Source organism: Chiroxiphia lanceolata, chromosome 13 (assembly GCF_009829145.1).
Source record: "Chiroxiphia lanceolata isolate bChiLan1 chromosome 13, bChiLan1.pri, whole genome shotgun sequence".
Lineage (NCBI taxonomy): Eukaryota > Metazoa > Chordata > Aves > Passeriformes > Pipridae > Chiroxiphia > Chiroxiphia lanceolata.
The window spans coordinates 19,368,615-19,387,862 of record NC_045649.1 but is presented as its reverse complement, the minus strand read 5'-3'; the positions used below and the strand labels follow the sequence as shown (position 1 = coordinate 19,387,862).

The window sequence follows — 19,248 nt, the reverse complement described above, 5'->3', positions numbered from 1 at the left end:
TGCTGAGTTGGAAAGGACCCATCAGGATCATCGAGTCCAACTCCTCATCCTGCACAGAATAAATACCCCAAGAATCTCAGCATGAGAGCATTGTACAAATGCTTTGTGAACTCTCTATATAGTAATATAATACATAAATATAGTTATGATCTAAATCTATTTAATATATAAATATATAATATATATAGCTATATTATATAAATGTATTAAATATATAAACATTACTTATATAGTGATATTGAATATATAAGTATATTAAATATGTATATTTAAAATATTAATATATTCAAAACAAACACAAGTAAAGCTCTCGTGTTGCCCGGGAGCGCTGCCGTGGGTGCTCCGGCTCTGTCCGGGCCGTGCCGGTCCCCGGGTGCCCAGCGCTGAGTTCGGGGACGGGCGGGGGGCGGTTCCCGGCGGGAGCGGGACTCGAACCGGGGGCACCCCGCCCAACTCTCCCGCGCGGTCCTCCGGGCCGGCAGGGGGCGCGGGGGAGCGCGGACGGCGCTCCGCCCCGCGCGGGCCGTGAGGAGGCGCGCGGAGCCGCCGCCGTGTCCGTCATGGCGGCGCCGCTGTCGGGGCCGCTGCGCCTCGAGCTGGCCCAGGCCGTGTCCCAGGCGCGAGTGCTCGTGGTGGGCGCGGGCGGCATCGGCTGCGAGCTGCTCAAGAACCTGGTGCTCACCGGCTTCAGCAACATCTACGTGGTGCGCGGCGGGCGGGGGCCGGGACGGGCGGGCCGAGCCCGTGGGGGCGCTCGGTGGGGGCGCGGGGCCGGCGCGGCCGCTCCCGCCGCGCTGTGAGCGCGGGGCCGAACCGGACCCGCCCGGCCCGGCCCGACACGGCCCGGCCGCCGCGGCACCGCCGGGCCGGGGGCGCCACAAAGGGCCGCGGCCTGCGCGCCATCGCCGCCCTCGGCCCCGGCCCCGCCGCGGCCGCTGCGCCGCCTCCCCCGGCACGGCACGGCCACCCCCGGGAACCGGCCCGGGCAGCGCCGGTGGAACTCCCCGGCACACCGCGCTGTCCGCCTCTGCTGCCCGGCCGTGTCAGGAAAGGCTGGGCTTTACCCGGTGCCGGCGTGCCGGGGGGTGGTCGGGGGTGAAGTGGAGCGAGGAAAACCCGCAGGGAGGGGAATTGTGTGTTCCGATACCGGGCTGTAGAACCGTCAGCGCTGGGATCCGGTTACGGCGCGTCCCGCGGGCTCCTGCTTTCACTTTTGCTTCCAGATATTAATCTGAAAATGTGTGGGAAGGGCAGGTGGGGGGGGGGGGGGGGGAAGGGTGTGATGGAAACGGGATAGAGAGAAATGCTGTCGGCAGAACTTCAGTTACCCGGTGTCCAAACCTGCATTGATTCCTTACTGAAATGAGGAACAGCGCATGGTTTCAAATCCAGCTGGAGCACAGTCTGTTCCCTTGAGTACCTTTGTCCTGCCGAGTGTGCCCAGGAGTCACACCTGGGAGTTTGGTGTGCCAGGCTGGAGGAGTTTGGGGTTGTGCTCAGACGGGCTGAGCAGAGCAGCTCGTACCTAGAACTGTAGCAGCTCATAGAACAACAGCTACTGGTTTGCTGTGTTATCTCTACAACTCAGACTTTCCCACTGAGATACGCTTAAAACACATTCTACAAGTTTAAAAAGTAATTCCAGATTGTCCCTTTTTGTTTAGAGCCTTTCCAATTTGAACATTGTAGCAGGGAAATAAACTGTAGAAGAGAGGAAACCTGCATTTTCTGCAGTATTCCCCCTTTTTTCCCCACCTTACCAAGTCAGTTGTGTCCTCCTGCAGAACATTACAATAGAGTTTAATAGCTCCTGATTTTCCAGTTGTTCATTAGGCATAAATCTGCTTATTGTTTCACTTATTATAATTTAGGTTCTGGTATTGTCTTTCAAGGCTGATTTGGTTGAACTCCATTAACTTAAGTACATGTTGGATCAGAGCTGTCTTCATTTAACAATATCACTGGCAGTGTTTCGTGCAGGACAGTAATAGTTTATTAACATAAGGAATGGGTGGGTAGAAGACAAGGTGAGAGCAAAAAAGTAATAATTATGCAAAGAGGAAATTTGCTGTCAGGGGAATAAATTGCTTTTGTCAATATTTGTGATATTGTTGAGGGTTTTCCTTGGTTGTTAAATACTAACAAACCTGAACACTTGAAAATACTTTATATTTTTATAAGTAAGTTGTGATTTTTTAAAAAAAAATATTAATACTAAAAAAAATTGGTAGTTTTGAATACCAGACAACTCACAAATATGTGACTTAAATATATTGTGTTGAAAGGCTGTTGTCCTCAGGAATGGAGAACAAAATGAAGTTACTCAATATCCAGGTCTGAATTAAGAACATGATATATATTCTTAAGAAGTTCTGGTGCCTTTTCTTCCAGCTGACTAAAATGGTAGCTGTGTAGAAGTTGTTTAATAGGTGAACTGTTAAATTCTGGTCATTTTGAGCTGGACTGGAGCTTCTGTTGAGGTCTAATGGTCAAGTTGTCTCTCTGGAGAAAACCTTCCTTTGCCTCCTTTACCCTGGTTTTGCTGTTTGCAGTGGTATTTTGTGTCCCTTTGTCCTCATCCCCAGTTAAAATACTCGAAGTTTTCTGGGTAGTGGAAGTTTTAACAGAGTTTTGCCCTTAACTGTTTTCCCTTGAGGTTCTTGGTCTTTTTGGCTTTGGACTAAACAAGCTTTCTGAGTGTGTCTCAGGAGAAAGAAAGGAGGTAGAAATGTGTTTTCATGCAAATACCATTTTCATTAAAAGATACAAGGCCATGGGTAGTTACTCTGATACTGTGGGTGATAGAGTTTAACAATCTCTGCTTTATAATACATTTCTAAGGCATTGTATCTTTTCTGTTTGCTCTATATTCACAAGTGCTTATATTTAGTGTTTCAATAAAACTCTTGAGCTGTTGCAGTTCTTAGTATATTAAAGCTTAGTCCTTAAATTAAAGATATTCCCTTCAGAAAACAGGAATTTTAATCTTGGAGTTTGGATCTTGCATGCAAAGGATGTTCCATAAGTGTGTTTTTCATAATTCATAAAATGAGAAGTGTATGAGAACACCCTCAGTGTCATGTTTACCCTTCTCACTGCACTGTCAGGCTGAGAGGAGTGTGCAGTGAAAGTGTTGCTGTGTTGAGTTTGTCACCATTATCTGTGGGAATTGTGAGAAACATCTCTGATACTCAGAAAAACTGTCCCTCCTCCTGGTTACAAATGTTAAGGACAGGAGAGGACTTCTAAAAAGAGTCACTGATCAGAGAAACTGTTTAATTAAAGGAAAAGTAGTAACAAAGCTAGGAATAAATGTCAGAGTTCTAGTTAAATCTTAATTCTGGTGGTGGGGGTTAAAGACATTTGAATTTTTGCTGTTCCTGTGCATATATTAATAAATAGGAACAAGGCTTTTAGGGGAATTGCAGACATGGCATCCTTTGAGGTTGTACACCACAGGTGTTCTGTGCTGTATGTTTTTAGACACCTTGGTTGTGTGATTGGATATTTTCATTTTGTAAGCAAACTTCATTATTTTTTAACATACACTTGGGCAGTTAGTCCTGTGACAACCAGTAAAACTCGTGCCCTGCAGTGTGTGTGTAAGTTGGTGATGCAGCCCTTGGTTCAGTGATTCAGTTGCTCAAAGCCATGTTCATTTGTAAACTGGTTGGTTTGGAGCAGCCTTTCCTGCACCTTGGGGAAGCCCAGAGCAGTGTTCAGGGTGGGATTCCTGAGGGTACTGAGGTCATCACTTGTGCCTGTCCAGTTGCTCTAGTGCAGATGTGACACCTGAAAAGGGGGCTGTAAAGTTTCTGCATTTTGGTCTCACCTTTCCTTCAAACTCTGTTCATGATTTTGTTCCTTGTGTTTCTGTGGAAGTGAAATGCCTCTCTTGTTTGTTTGTAGATTGATTTGGATACTATTGATGTCAGCAATCTCAACAGGCAGTTTCTGTTTCAAAAGAAACATGTTGGAAGATCAAAATCACAGGTGAGGAAAAAGTCAAAGCTCAAGTCTTCTTGCTCAGTATTATTTTATGGATAGTGTTAGAAACATGTCCCAGTGTAGTTTCTGCTGTGCAGAGGTAAGTGTTGGTTGGTTATCATGGCTATCCACAGCATTTCATTATAAAAGTATTTAAATCTCTTAGGGTAGCCAACTTACTCGATACTCAACTGGTATCAAGTCTGTCTTTAGAAGGAAGGAAGAAATAATAAGTGTTTTTTTTGTTTTCTTTTTGTTTGTTTTGTTTCTAGGTTGCCAAGGAAAGCGTGTTACAGTTTTGTCCAGAAGCTAATATTATAGCTTACCATGATAGCATCATGAAGTATGTTTGGTTTTAAGCTCTAATTCCATGTTTTGATTTGCAAGTACTGTGTTATTTAAATGCTACAGTGGTGTGCTTTAAGGTATTTTACAAAGCTTCCTCAGTAAGGAGAAATAGCTGTAAATGTGAGCCTGCCACACACCTCAGTGTGGATTTTGCATGAGTTTTAAGCTCTGGTAGTAAGCTTTAGTCATTTGCTTGTGTCTGTTTTTCATTTTATTAGCAACATTTGCCATGTGAGAGTCCACACTGTAAGAATGCCCTGATGTCTTGAGCAATAATTAAATTAAAAGAAATGTAAATGTTGAGTCTCCGATTAAAAAAATTAAGTCCTTTCCGTGTGTGTGTAGGTAACTGTTGTTTATATATGCCCCAAACTGTTAAAATTTAGTCTTTGTGAGCTGCAATCAGTGAATAGAGTACAAGAATATGTAGATTTTCATTAGCTGTTTCCCATGTTTTAATTTCTATTTGTCCAGTCTCTTAAAAATGGATATTCTGTAACATAGAGGTTTGAACTCTGATGTTACACTTAGCCAGAAACACTGACTCACTGCATCCTTCCCCTGAAACAGTAAAACTGTTAATGCTGTTTCCTCTTTACTGTCCCTTCTTTTCCACCTTCTTCTTTAAATCAGAGAAATGCAGTGTAAAGGCACTGAAGTGTCAGGATTTCAAATCCCAGTCTTGGCTCCTGGAGGCACAGTCAGAGCCGTGGAGCTATCTCAGTGTAATGAATTATCCACAGTCTGATGAGCTGTGGTAATTACAGTGTGCATGTTTTAGCCACAGCTGATGGTTTTTAAGGTCAGTTACCACAGCTCAGCCAATTTACTCATTAGGTCAGAGTAGTTTAATCACTTTTCCTTGTCTGCCCGTTTCATTGGTCAAATTAGTACTAATTGCAGTAGCTTCCTTCCAGCAGCATAAAATTCAGGCTGTCACCCAGCTTTAAAAGGGGCAGGAGACAAATGGGGCAGTTAAAGCCTAGCTAAATTTGTAATACATGTAATTTATCACATGGACATCAGTCCAGCCTTTGCATGTGCAGAGTTTCTGTTGTGGATAATGCCCCAAGTTTGCTGTGCCATTTCAAGTGCTGTTTTTCTCTCCCTCAGCCCTGACTATAACGTTGAGTTCTTCCGCCAGTTCACCTTGGTTATGAATGCTCTGGATAACAGAGGTGAAGTTTGCACTGTGCTTTATACTGGGAGATGTTGGTGTTCTTAGAAACACAACTGTAACTGTTCCTCTCTTAAGTTCAATCACAAGTATCCTCTTAACCCACTTGTAGTTGGGCTGAGCCTTTTGTGCTTTGCTGGCAACTTGAGGGGTACTTAGTGCTCCTACAGGTGCTTTGAAAATAAACACGATCTGCTACATTGCTGCTTTCTGGGAACTGATGAGTGTTGTGGGTGCCCATGTAGCTTTGTGGGTACATATGTAGCTTTATTCAGTTGAGTTGCTGTGTTTAATAATGTAAATATATCTTGTCTTAATGTGAAAATGGTGTAGTGCTCTGTAATGAAACAAGGCAGATTAAGGGTCAATGTTTGCATAGAAAACTAGTTTGAATTTAGAGAAGTGAAACTTTTTTTTTCCCCTAATTATTCACTTTTTTTCTTTAAAAACTCTTGATTTGCAGCTGCCCGTAATCATGTGAACAGGATGTGTCTGGCTGCTGATATTCCTCTTATAGAGAGTGGAACTGCAGGCTACCTTGGACAAGTTACAGTTATCAAAAAGGTTAGCTTGTGTGTTACTGTTGTCACTGGCTATTTTGGACAACAGGGAGTTGGCTGTTTAGAGATAGAGTTACAGTTCATCTGTTAATAGCTTACACTATCAGCAGCCTGCTCAGTGTGACAAGTAAATACTTCATTTTTCCCTAGGGAGTGACAGAATGTTATGAATGTCAGCCTAAACCAACTCAAAAGACTTTTCCAGGCTGCACAATCCGAAATACGCCCTCAGAACCCATCCACTGCATTGTGTGGGCTAAGTATTTGTTCAAGTAAGTGATTTTTTTTTTAAGAAGAAGAAGAAAATAGGTACTGTGGTTCATTCTTCTGGTTTCTAAACCTACAGACAGAGACATAAAATGGACACACTTTTTTAAAATAAATTGTAATGGATTTTAGATTAATTTTAAATTATAAACTTTAAATTTAAATTACAGTGAAAACCTCCAGTTCCTTGACCTGGGTTTTGGGGTGGTTATTTTTTTTCTTTTAATAAAAAGATGGAAGGTCAATTAGACCTTGTTTTAATATCACAAAAAGTAATGGCAGAGTAGTTTGGCACAGCAGTGTAGGTTGAGGTTACTTTATTTTTCATCTTTGTGTGGAGTTGAGCACATTTTTCGGTTTAGTGCATGTACTAACAAGTGTAAAGTTTGTTGGAATCTTGGATATGTTCTAAAAATGCGTTCAGTACTGCAGTCTAAATATAAAACTGGGTGAATTATTGAGTGAACTCTTTTGCTAAATTCAGTTTTTTATTGAGCACTTTGTGTTGTCAGTGTTAAGTGCACATGTGATGAATCCCAAAAGTTTAAAAAGCAATATATGAAGCGGCAGTCTGACAGCAAGAATCCTCAAGTGGATATATATTCATTAGCAAATACTTCAGTCTTTAACCAGTGTGCTGAAATTCTAGTGTTGTGTTGTTGTTCTTAATATTCTGTAGCCAGTTGTTTGGAGAAGAAGATGCTGATCAAGAAGTCTCCCCTGACAGAGCTGACCCTGAAGCTGCCTGTGAGTGTGATATAAGCTGGTATCTTACCCCGCTACTGAAATGTTCTATTTCAGAGATTAGGACTTGTTTCTCTACATTTCTTCAGATTAGAGTTCAGCTCCATTTTCTTTTAAGAGGATTCTATTTCCTGTACCCTTGGACAACAAGAGTTTGGGGAGTGTTAGCTGTAGTCTCCCTTACAGACTGTGATCTACACTGTGCATAATTCACTTCTCTCCTTTCGCCTCTTATTAGATCTTTGAAACAATTTCAGTGTGTGTTAGGTAAGTCAATCCATGGTGCCTACCAGAGGTTTTTTTCATGAGGAATGTGTAAAAAATACTCTTCCAAGTGACAATAGTTTAGTGGCTTCACCTGTCAGAACTGCAGCCTTTGTGGGCAGCCTGAAACATTATTGAATGGTCCCTTCAGAACAGGGTGTGCAGTGGGTCACTGTGCTCAGAGAGAGCAGCTGTGAGGAACACAATGCACTCACTACTCCTAAAGTTCCAGTTCCACATCCAGGTGTAAGATATGAAAGAGATAATAGGTTTGTGTATGTTTGGAGTCTCCTGCTCCCTCTGCAGCAGATGGTTTTCCCCATGTGCCCAGAAACTTAAAGTGAAAAGTGAGCTTGAAGTGCAAATGAAATATCACTGATCTTCACAGGGTGGCCTTTTTTCCCTTACATATTTGAAAGTGATGGAGCCTTTCCTTCCCTGCATCTGGAGAGCTTTTCTTCTGAACAGAGGACTGAGTGATATTTGTAGTCACTGCTTTTTCCATTCTTAGCTGAGGGATTGCAAGGAATTACAGGGATTGTTTGAACTCTTCTAGCCTTCAACACTTCAGCGTTAATCTACGTGAAGAATGTGCCCATTTTGAGTGATGTTTTTGTAGCTGTTCATTTGTTTTTCTGTAAGGACAGTAATCATAGTTACTGTGAGGTGGATAAGCATCATTGTTGATTGCTTCTTTTGGATCCTTTGATAGATAAATGGACTTTTGGAGGGGGAGCTTAGAGGATCCTCTGACTCTTCAAATTCTTTGAACATCAGATAGGGATCACTGGACAGGTTGTTCCTATAGGAAGTGCAGAACGAAATAGGTGAGTCTTAAAAAGAGTGGCATATAAAATAACTTATAACAGTGGCTGCTGGAGGACTTGAAAGGTAGCAGACACAATGCCACTTATGTCAGCAGAGATAGCAGGGCAGCTCCAGGAGGTGTGATGGCAGCCTCGTGTCTGCAGTGGTGCTGCCGTGGTCACACAAGGGGTGTGAGTGCCCAGCTGGCAGCTCCCACCCTGCAGCCCTCACTCACTGCCCCTGCCCAGGGGAGGAGAACCACGCAAAAAGGAAAACTCACAGCCTGAGACAAGAACAGTTTAACAATGGAAACAAAAAAGATGTAATACTAATACCAATGATAGTAATAATTGGAATGAAGAGAGTGAGGGGGGAATAAAACTGGAGACAAACCAGTGATGCAGCTGCTCAGCACCCGCTGAGTGGTGAGTGCCCAGCCAGTGCCCAGCCCCTCACAGCCACCTCCCCCAGTTTGTGCTGAGCTCTGGAATATCCCTGTGGCCAGTTCAGCTCAGCTGTCCTGGCCCTGCTCCCTCCCAGCTTCTTGTGCTCCTGCTCCCTGGCAGAGCGTGGGAAACTGGAAAGTCCTTGACTCAGAGTAACCTCCTGGCAACAACTGAAGCAGCCTGTGATCAACATTATTACTTGAATCCAAAACACAGCACTGGACCAGCTACTAGAAAGAAAATTAACTCCATCCCAGCCAAAGCCAGGACAGTCAGGGAAGAGTCAATGCAACCTTTGTAAAGGGAAGTCATGCCTTGCACGGCTCTGGGGGTCATTTGAAGGGACCAGCAGAGGAGGAGCAGAAACCAATAAACCTGGGGAGGAGCAGAGCTGTTTGGTTTAACCATTCTGAATGTGCAGGGACCAGACTCAAAAACTCAGGTTGTGAGGAACCTGAGGGATATAGGCACCCAAGGGGAGAAAAAAGGGTGAAGATCCTGAACTGCTTGAATGCTAGAGATAAATGGTGATCAGAGGAGTGTCTCAAGGGAGGTGTGTGCAGTTCAGCATCAATGATTAAGCAAAGTCACCCAGAATAATAAAGATGAGGAGTAACTGCAAAAAGTAGTAGAAAGGTTCACAATACAGTATGACTGAGCAACGAGACATGAAGCAGGTAAATATGAAATAATGCAAATAAAGCACTGGTGAAGGGGGGAAGCATTCACAAATTTACATCTAAAGTGATGGTCTCTGAGTTGATTTTTCTCATTCAGTCAAGATGTTAATAGATAGTTTTGTGAAAACATCAACCTGCTGCTTATTAGAGATCACGATGGCAATTGTTGGATGTGACTGGGAAAGAAAGTAATTATTAGCATCTGTATGTGGAATTGTTTTGTAAAAGAATAACCAGAGATAGGAAGCTGACTTTTCTTTTTTTCTGAAATCCTAACCAAGCTAAGACTCTTGGGCTAGGAAAAGACTCCTAAAAGGGGGTGGTTAGATATTTATGAAATCCCAACACTATGTGGAGAAAATTAATAGGAAACAATTTTTCCTTGTTTCTGCCAACGAAGGAATTGGGTGACATCAGGTTAAATCAGTGAGTTGCAGAGGCAAGCACAGCTTTTGTTGGGTGCACTAAAGCCAATTTATGGTTCCTGCATAACTTTGGTTATTGACTTGGGAAATATTTGGATGGGCTTTCCATTTTTTCTTTTTTTTTTAATTATTTTTAATTAAAATATTGCTTATCACTTCATTAATAGGGGAGCCAGCAGAAGCAGAAGCCAGAGCACTAGCATCCAATGAAGATGGTGAGATTAAACGTGTTTCAACCAAGGAGTGGGCTAAATCAACTGGATACGATCCAGTTAAACTTTTTACTAAGGTATCTTCTTTATCCCAGATAAATGTCTTTATTTGAAGTGTATGAGGTGCTTTAAAGTCAAGTCAAAACCCAGCTTAGACACTTAATGCTCTCCATCAATTCTGTGATGATATTTTGCTGTCATGTTGGTCTCTTGCAACATTTGCTCATTTTTTGGCATTCCATGTGCATCAGTACAGGTGGCTTCAGCAGCTTGACCATACTGTACAGAAAAACCCATTTGAATTGCTTTTAATATGAAAAAGTGTGTTTGACTTCTGTAAGATGTCACTGGGCATAATGGGAACCAATGTGAGGGCCTGAAAGCCATCGGTCATCTTCTGTGTCTAATCGGGCTCTGGCATAAGAAAACAGGAATTAGTTAAGGAGTTTTTGTTCTAAATAGTTACTGAAAGTAAGGATAAATACAGAAAAGGAGTATAGAATGTCATGTTCATAGATAGTAATAACTTTCCTTTGGAAAGCCATTGGCATGTAGGTAAGAGTGTCTCAGGGAGAGCGTACAAAGAGCTGTAGTGATGGCTTCAGTAGGCACATGACCCCCCTGTTTGGACTGTTGTTTCTTGATTTTCACTTTACTCCTCCCCAGATCAATCAGAGCTGTGTCTGCTCGATGCAGTGAGTGTTAGAAAGTGGCGGATGAGAAGTTTTTAGAATCTAGTTTTATGTAGTTGAAAATATTTTCAAGGAGAAAATCTAAACCTCATAAATCTAATCCTGACTTTCTGGTTTCACAGCAGATGTAAAAATAAAGTGTGTCTTTTTTTTCCCCCCTTTAATTTAATTTTGTTTTCATGTTTCCTAGCTTTTCAAAGATGACATTAGATATCTGCTGACAATGGATAAGCTGTGGAGGAAAAGAAAGCCTCCAGTGCCACTGGACTGGGCTGAGGTACAAAAGCAAGGTAACTGTCTCTCCTCCTGCTGTATATTTTTAAGTTGTACCTGCTATTTTTTAATGCACCTCTGTGATATGTACATTGTTTTACTGTCACAGTTGAGTACTGATAAAGAACATATTAATTCTTTGCAATTCCTGAAGATTTCAAATTTTTCTCTGTATAGAAAGCGTTTTTCTAAGACTGTTTTGCAGTCATTACTTCAGATACTCAGTATTGGCTGGAGAAAATACACATTTAACAAAATTACATGTCAGCTTATTCTAGACCACCTTACCATAAGCACTGATAGATTTATCTCCGAAAGCTGAGTTTTTTTGAAAGTTTACATCTGCTGTAATTTGTGCATGCCTGGGTGACTGATACAATAGCTGCAGTTGCAATTTTAAATGCAGATTTGTTGTAAAATGTTGGGGCTGCTGTAGGTTGATATTGTTCTTCAATTCAGAAAATATTTAATTTTGCTGAAATTGGAAAATTATTTGAGAGAAGTACTGTGGAATTTATAAATATTGCTGATCTTATTTATTTTTCTTTTTTTTCCTAAAGAGCAAAATGTATCTGACCAACAAAATGAATCCTCTGCAGTGCTGAAGGATCAGCAGGTTCTCAATGTCAGGAGCTATGCAGACCTGTTCTCAAAGAGTGTTAAAACCCTGAGTCTTCACCTGGCTGAGAAGGCTGATGGAGAAGCACTTATATGGGATAAAGTTAGTTTGCCGTATATAAACTCTGTAAAGTCTCTACATATGTTGCACAAATGAGTTGGGCTCATTGTTTCATTCCAAAATAATCCTACTTAGAACAAAAGTGTTTCCTCACTGAAAGCACTTTCCAGATAAACACATGTATTCTTTAAACAGTCTATATTTTGTAACTCACTGAGGGTAAGGATTGACTGTTGTGATGTAAAATAACTTTTGCATAAAAAAAAGAGTTTGTAAATATGGGGGGCAAAATAGTAAAATATTATTACAACAGATAGTAAAAATACTTCTTTCTGAAACACCCAATGTTTCAAACTGTTTGTTTCAGTGTTGAAAATGTTTAAAACATTGTAAGATTTAGGATTTAGCTTTTTTTTTAACATACAAGACATTTTATTAGTTCTAATAGTCTAATTTTCTATTAAAATGCATGTGTTTTGAATTGTACATAGTCTTTAAAGTATTACTGCTCTGTCTAAGCACACCATCTGAAAGGGGCAATATGTTGATTTTGAACTGGAGTAGTGTACAGACTTTTTTTAAAGCCTTCTGGTTTTTAAGGTTTTAGGAACCATATGTTGCAAACTATTTCCAATGAGTATTCTGATTTTTAAATGCTTTTTGCATTAACTTGTTAGGATGACCCTTCTTCCATGGATTTTGTCACTTCTGCTGCAAACCTCAGGATGCATGTTTTTGGAATGAATATGAAGAGCAGATTTGATATCAAGTGTAAGGATAAAATATAACATTGTTTTATTTAAGTAGTAACTTACACTTCTTGTTTTCATTTGCTGTTAAAATCTGCATACTCTTGCTTATTTTGCAGCAATGGCAGGAAACATTATCCCAGCTATAGCTACTACTAATGCAGTAATAGCTGGTCTGATAGTGCTGGAGGGTTTGAAGATCTTATCAGGAAAAATAGACCAGTGTAGAACGGTAAGTGGGAAAAGGAGATTTTCCTTTCTTGTTATTTACTATTTCTTGAAAAGTTACATTTAACATTTTTTTACTCATATGTGGCTTCACTGTCTCTCACTTGTTGCTTCAGTAGATTCTGGAGGTGCTGAGAACTTTCAGTCACAATGAAAAGAGAAGTGCAGGTGTCAAGGCTCATTAAAGTGCTGTGGTTTGCTGAGGATTTGGTGCTGGGTAGGAGAGGGAAGCAGAGTGCCCTCAGTTGGATGTGGCTGTTCCGTGTTGCAGATGTTTGGCAGCAGCTGCTCAGTCAGCTCAGGGGTCAGTGAGGACTGGCTGAGACAGGACTTTCTGCTGCTCAGCAGGAATGTCAGAGAGGAGCAGGGAACACACACTCTGTGAGACTAAGAGAAGAAATCTGGAGCAAAGCAGATTTTATACGTGCTGTTACTTACAGAATAACTTGTTTTCTTCTGTTTTGTCCTCAAGATTTTTCTGAACAAGCAGCCGAATCCCAGGAAGAAGCTGTTGGTTCCTTGTGCTTTGGATCCACCAAACCCCAACTGTTATGTGTGTGCAAGTAAGCCAGAAGTGACTGTGAAGCTGAACGTGCACAAAGTTACTGTGTTAACACTCCAGGATAAGGTAAATCCTGAGTCAGAGACACAGCTTTCATTGTGATCCTAATACTGTACATTTTTAAAGGTAGGCTTTTGTTCAGTGTGTTTTGACTGAGCATCACCTGCTTATATTTACATTTCTCTCAGCTGCAAGAAGAGCTGGATTAACCAAGATGCTTCTTGCCCATATGTGTTCTGTGTCTTGTGAAGGAATGTTTGCATTTGGTAATTTTTTGATGGTTTTAAAGCCTATTCATACCTGACAACAACAAACTAAATTTATATTGCAGTCGAATAGTTCAGTAGCCACATTGCAGTTGTGTAGTCACAACTGATTTGTAATTCTGTCTTTTTATGAAGTATTCTAAAAAACTTTCCAGCATATCTGAACCTGGAGATATCAGACATCAAAAATATAATCATTTTGTTCATGGAAGTGGAAAAAAAAGAAAAGTATAGGCTTTCAGTAGATGCCAGGATAATAAAATCAACATAATTCAAGGTTCTGTTTTTATAAGTGTGTTTAAGTCAGATATTTATTAAATAATCATATTTGTATTTTCAGATACTGAAAGAGAAATTTGCTATGGTAGCACCAGATGTACAAATAGATGATGGAAAGGGAACTATCCTTATCTCTTCAGAAGAAGGAGAAACAGAAGGTAGGAGTACTGAAGGCTTTTAGATAAGAGTAGACAAAACCTTGGAAGAAACAATACAAAATATGTGCATAGCAGATGTTGCAGTGTTCATCCTGTAGACTGGTATTTGAAGAGAACTGGATTTGCAAGTGTTTTGAGTGGCCTGAGAACAGGCAGTGGTATTGTGTGCAGGTCTGCATCTCCAGCTTTCCTGCAGGAAGTACTTCCAGGATTCCTCTCCAAAATAGGTACCTGTTTGCAAGCCCCCTTCATTTTGTGGTTCTTAAAGGGTGGTCTGTTTATGATGCTTGTAGGCACTACTGAAATACAGATATCATCTCCAAAATGTTCCTAAATGTAATTGTGAATAGCTTGAACACAATGCATGAGGGGTAAATAAGTCAACATAAGTAGTTTTAACTCCTAACAGGCTTAAAAGTCAGCTTTTACTTTAAATATAGCTCATAAATGCTAAGCTTATGTTTTTACATAAAACTTCTGGAGTATTCCTTTCATCATATTGATTCAGGTGTAAAGGATCTTTATATAAATAACTGTAAACACTGCAGGTTTTATTGTTTTTGTAGCAAATAACCACAGGAAATTATCAGACTTTGCAATTCGAAATGGCACTCGACTACAGGCAGATGACTTCCTGCAGGACTACACTCTGCTAATCAATGTGCTTCATAGGTAAGATTCTGAAATAATGATTTGGGATGTGTGTATGTAGAACAGTTCCACAGGGGTTTTCCACTCAGCATTTTAAAATACAAGAACGAAGTTCCAAGACTAAGCTGCTGAAAGCAAATGTAGAGGTAAAAGAGGAATTGTTATTTTTTTTTTATGAAATTATAGAGTTTAAGGTTTTTTGTTTGGTTTTGTTTTGGGTGGTTTTTTGTTGTGGTTTTGGTTTTTTACAACAGCATCAGAAAGGTTCCTTTGAATAATTTGTCATCACACAACATAAAAACACAGTGCAAAACCAAATATACTTTTGGGGAAACAACTAGCAAGAAACTGCCATTTGAAATAAAACAAAATTTAAAAAGGAAAAACACCTGAGGTAATAGATCCTCTACTTGACTACCTGTGTTGAGAAGTCACTTTGAAATAACTGGTGAGTGTATTTAACCCTGGATAAGTAACAGACACGTTATAGACAGTAAATGAACACACTGCATGTTCAGGGAGAATAGGAGTGGGACATTAAGGAAGAAAGGTGAGCTCAGGTAATGATTTTTCTGTCTCCTGAGCATGTTAAATCCTGGCCCTGGGTGGAACAGTGTTTATGAATGGACAAAGCATAAATTACAAAGGAGGACTGACCAGCTATGCCTCTTTTTCGATATGTTTTTCTCCTTTTGTCATAGTTGCAGGGTGCTGTAATACTTGAATGATGTTTCCTTTGTGAAAAAGGCAGGGTTTTGTTTTCTCCTGGGTGTTCCAAAGCATATGTGTTTTTTCTGCAGTGAAGACCTAGAAAAAGATGTGGAATTTGAAGTTGTTGGTGACGCCCCTGAAAGAATTGGCCCTAAACCATCCGAACCACCATCAAGGAACATCAGCAATGGGAGTGATGATGGAGCACAGCCCTCAACATCAACAGGTAAATAACAGGGTTTGGTATTAAATTAAACCAAATAGTCTTTCAACAGTGCAGTCCAATTAAAGTAGCTGTCTTCAGTTTTATGACTTAACTTTGCCAAAACAAAATAAAAGGCATTTAAGTTGCCTCTGTGTATAACTGAGATATTAAATAGAAAAATGCACATTTACAGTTGTTACAAAATGCACAGAAGTTTACAGCAAATACAGCTCGAAATTGTATTATTTACCTGGCAAGGGCCTGGTGGGGTGTCAGCTTAAATGCATCATTTGCACAGTGATTTAAATAAAGTTAGACGCTTCCTAACTCATGGTCACACTGCTGCTTGACAAAAATGAATCAACCAAATTTATCACTTTCTCCCTAAACAGAAAGGACTCTTCTCTCAGGAAGAAGTACTGTCACCTTCCTAATGTGGACTTTCTTTGAACACACTCAAAATAGCTTAACTTAAATGCACATGGAATGCTTAAGAAGTGGAGGCTAATGAACAGGAAATGTCACACTGTTTGACAGGGACAGTGTATGAATCCAAGGACTTGCTGTGGCAGATGTGAGTTAGGGATCCATAGTTCTGTTTACACTGTGGGATGCTGTTCCTTTGCCTGGCAGATTAAAGTAGACAAGTATGTAGTCACTTGCCTCCTGTTTCAGGGGAGACTAAATTTAAAGAACATTGCTAAAATTTATTTCAAATTATATTAAAAAATAACAAAAATAGCATAAAATTAGTTTTTACAGTGAATTTGTGCTTAAAACCAAATCCACTAGATGTCTTATAAGTTCACATTTGGTTGTATTTTGCCTTTTTATACTATCCATTGTTATCCTCTAGCTCTGTAAATCTGCTCACCCTTCCACTTCTCCCTTTCTTTGTGGGTTCTTTCTCATGGAGTGTGGCCTCTCCTGGGAGTTCTGCTGAGTGTGGATGGAGAGGAGAGACTGCACTTACAGCTTGGGGTGTGGAAAAGTTCTTTTCTCAAAAACTGCTCCAGACAGCATGGGATTGTTCTGCTTTGTGCATGCAGAACAAGTTACAGAGTCACAGAACATGCTGAGTTGGAAGGGACCCCCAAGGACCATCCAGTCCAACCCCTGGCCCTGCACAGGCCCAGCCCCAGGAGTCACCCCCTGTGCCCCAGAGGATCAGCCAAACCCTCCTGGAGTTCTGGCAGCCTTGGGGCTGTGCCCACTGCCCTGGGGAGCCTGGGCAGTGCCCAACCAGCCTCTGGGGGAAGAACCTTTGCCTGAGATCCAACCTGAGCCTGCCCTGACACAGCTCCAGCCATTCCCTGGCTGCTGTCCCTGGTCCCCCAGAGCAGAGCTCAGTCCCTGCCCCTCCTCTGCCCCTGCCCAGCAATTGGAACTGCACTGAGGTCTCCCCTCAGTCTCCTCTTCTGCATTTCCCTAATTCTTGGGTTATTGCAATATTTTCCGTACCTTTGGTGAAGAAGGAATAACAATGTGAAAGCCATATTTTATAGTCATTTCAGGGAAATTGAAAACCCTCTTGCAGTCGAATAGCAAAGAACAGGGATAAAGAATGTTCCAAGGTGGATTTCTTGTATTAGAGACATGCTTATTGTTGTGTATGAAAATCAGTTGGAGGGCAGGCTGTCTTTGCAGTATCCATCTGTGTTTTGCAGCTCCAGATCAGGACGATGTGGTGATTGTTGACTCTGAAGATGAAGGTCCTTCAGGCAACGCTGATGATGAGGTGGAGAACAGGAGCCGCAAGAGGAAACTGGGCCAGCAGTGTGAGTGTGGCGGGGCAAAGAGGGCTCGTGCTGGGCAGGGCTCGGACCAGGACGACCTGATGATCGTGGATTCTGAGGATGAAGGTACTTCAGGCAACGCTGAGGAGGAGAACAGGAGCCACAAGAGGAAACTCGAAGAGAAGGGCTGCGAGTACGTCACCACCAAGAGCGTGTGCTGAGCTGGCAGAGCAGGAGCAAGAGCATTTGATTGAACACACAAATGCCCCTTGACAACATGATAATGTAATACTGTAACAGCATATGGTGTTGGGATGTGAAAAATGTCCAGAACTAGACTAATGTTAAAGCCTTGGTTCAAAGTGAACACCAAATCACTGGCTTAAATAATTTGTGTCTGCTTCTCTTGATGGTAAAGCTCTCGTATCACTAGACTTGTCCAGAAATGTTTTCCATGTTAATTCCATATATTAAATGTAATAGAAACATAGTTTATAAATACTTACAGATAAGTATTTGCTTAAACAATCATGGAAAAAGCATGTTATTTCTGTGTAAATACCTCTTAGGTATCATCCAACAGGGCAAAAACAACGTCCACTTGTTTAGTAAAATCTGATGCCCAGATTTGAAGCAACTACACTTCTAGTTTTTCAGTGAGTACCTTTGAAGTTTCCCAGCAGTGGCCTGCCTGCACATTTACCTATCCCTTATTCCATGTGTGAGGGCTTCACCTCCAGCATTCACACAGTCACGGATGCTTGAAGAAAAACATTTTTAGCCTAGTCCTAAACATTTTTCACACCCTGAACAAGCAAAGAAAAAAATTCAACAAAGCAAATTAGTGCCATGTTCTAACAGTGTTCTCAAACATCAGCTGGCACTGTGTACATTACTGTAAAACTGTTAATTTACTCCAGTTTTTCAGCTCGTACTGCCTGGTATGTCAATGTAAGAAGCAAATTTTTGTGTATTGTTACAGTTTCAGGTTATTTATATTTGATGTTTTGTAAACTCAGATACTACTACTATACTGTACATCTGATGGACCAAATAAATAACATCTGAGATACTTGCTATATTTGCTTGCACAGTCCAAGATTATGCTGACTTATGGGATTTTACAATGTATAGCCTTCAAAAATTACTGTATTATTTCCATTTTTCTAAACATAACCTAGTAGTACAGAACTTAAGCTTCACTTGTTTGAGGTGAAAGGGGAATTTTTTTAATAAAACTTTTGTGAATGTTTTTTTTTCTTGGACAATCAATTATTGGGCTGTTCAGCTGAAGCAGTTGCACCACCACACACATGCTTTCATCCCCTCCTGCCTTCAGAAAGAAGAAAGCACCGATTGGTTTTTATACATTAAACTTTGTGTGTAGGACAAAAGTGCAATGTTTTGAATCAATATCTTAAAACCTGCTGCATTTGTTGGTGTTGGTAGGTCTCTAAACTATCAGTGTTGGTTCTTAGGATGCATTAATTGGCCATTTCTGTCATTGTACCAAAATTATCTTCCAGCTTCCAGTTAGTGAAGCAAAACTGCTCCTATTCAGAGGTAAGTATGCAGAGTTGGCCTTGCAGAGCACAGCAACTGAGCAGCAAGATTTATTCTGTTACAATTTGCAAACTGAATGACTTTTAAACAAAATTACAGAAGGCAAATGTAAAAACAAAAAGGTTTTGGTTCCTGCATCTGGTTCTGACAGTCATTGTGTTGAATTGCCAGTGCAGTGCAGAACTGCTTCTATGAGGCAATTAATGTTTTATTTCTTGTTTTAGGCAGTAATAGTCATATGCAGTGGCTTGTTTGGAGGCCTAATACTTCACTGTGCAATTAAATCCTTTTGAGTTGGCTGCTGCTTGGCTGGCATGAGCAAAGACTGAGAGGTAAAGCTGTAAATAAGAGGCATTACAGGAAGGCTTTTCAGTGCTACAGTGAAAAACTTCATGCCATAAACAGCTGAAGCACTAGAATTTAATGTCTAATGACATCTTCCAAAAATTAGGGCTGGCATGTTTTGGTTTTAAGCTTGATTAAAGATAAAAGTATTGATTAAATTTAGCTTTCTAGCTTTTTAGAACTATTCTAACAGTAGAGGTTATAATTCTGGTAACACTACATTAGTTTTACTGA

At 40.9% G+C, this 19,248-nt stretch overlaps 1 protein-coding gene across 1 annotated transcript; it reads left to right on the top strand.

Annotated features, from left to right (window-relative positions):
- The first annotated feature begins 530 nt into the window (after positions 1-530).
- Positions 531-18,359, top strand: UBA2 (ubiquitin like modifier activating enzyme 2). Its single transcript, XM_032700894.1, has 17 exons — positions 531-704; positions 3,910-3,993; positions 4,260-4,330; positions 5,449-5,513; positions 5,976-6,076; positions 6,223-6,344; positions 7,019-7,086; positions 9,873-9,994; positions 10,800-10,899; positions 11,443-11,603; positions 12,239-12,332; positions 12,430-12,542; positions 13,011-13,166; positions 13,707-13,803; positions 14,370-14,475; positions 15,255-15,391; positions 17,038-18,359. The coding sequence occupies exons 1-17, from the start codon at positions 561-563 to the stop codon at positions 17,325-17,327; spliced, it is 2,031 nt and encodes a 676-aa protein (XP_032556785.1). The 5' UTR covers positions 531-560; the 3' UTR covers positions 17,328-18,359.
- The last annotated feature ends 889 nt before the right edge of the window (positions 18,360-19,248 follow it).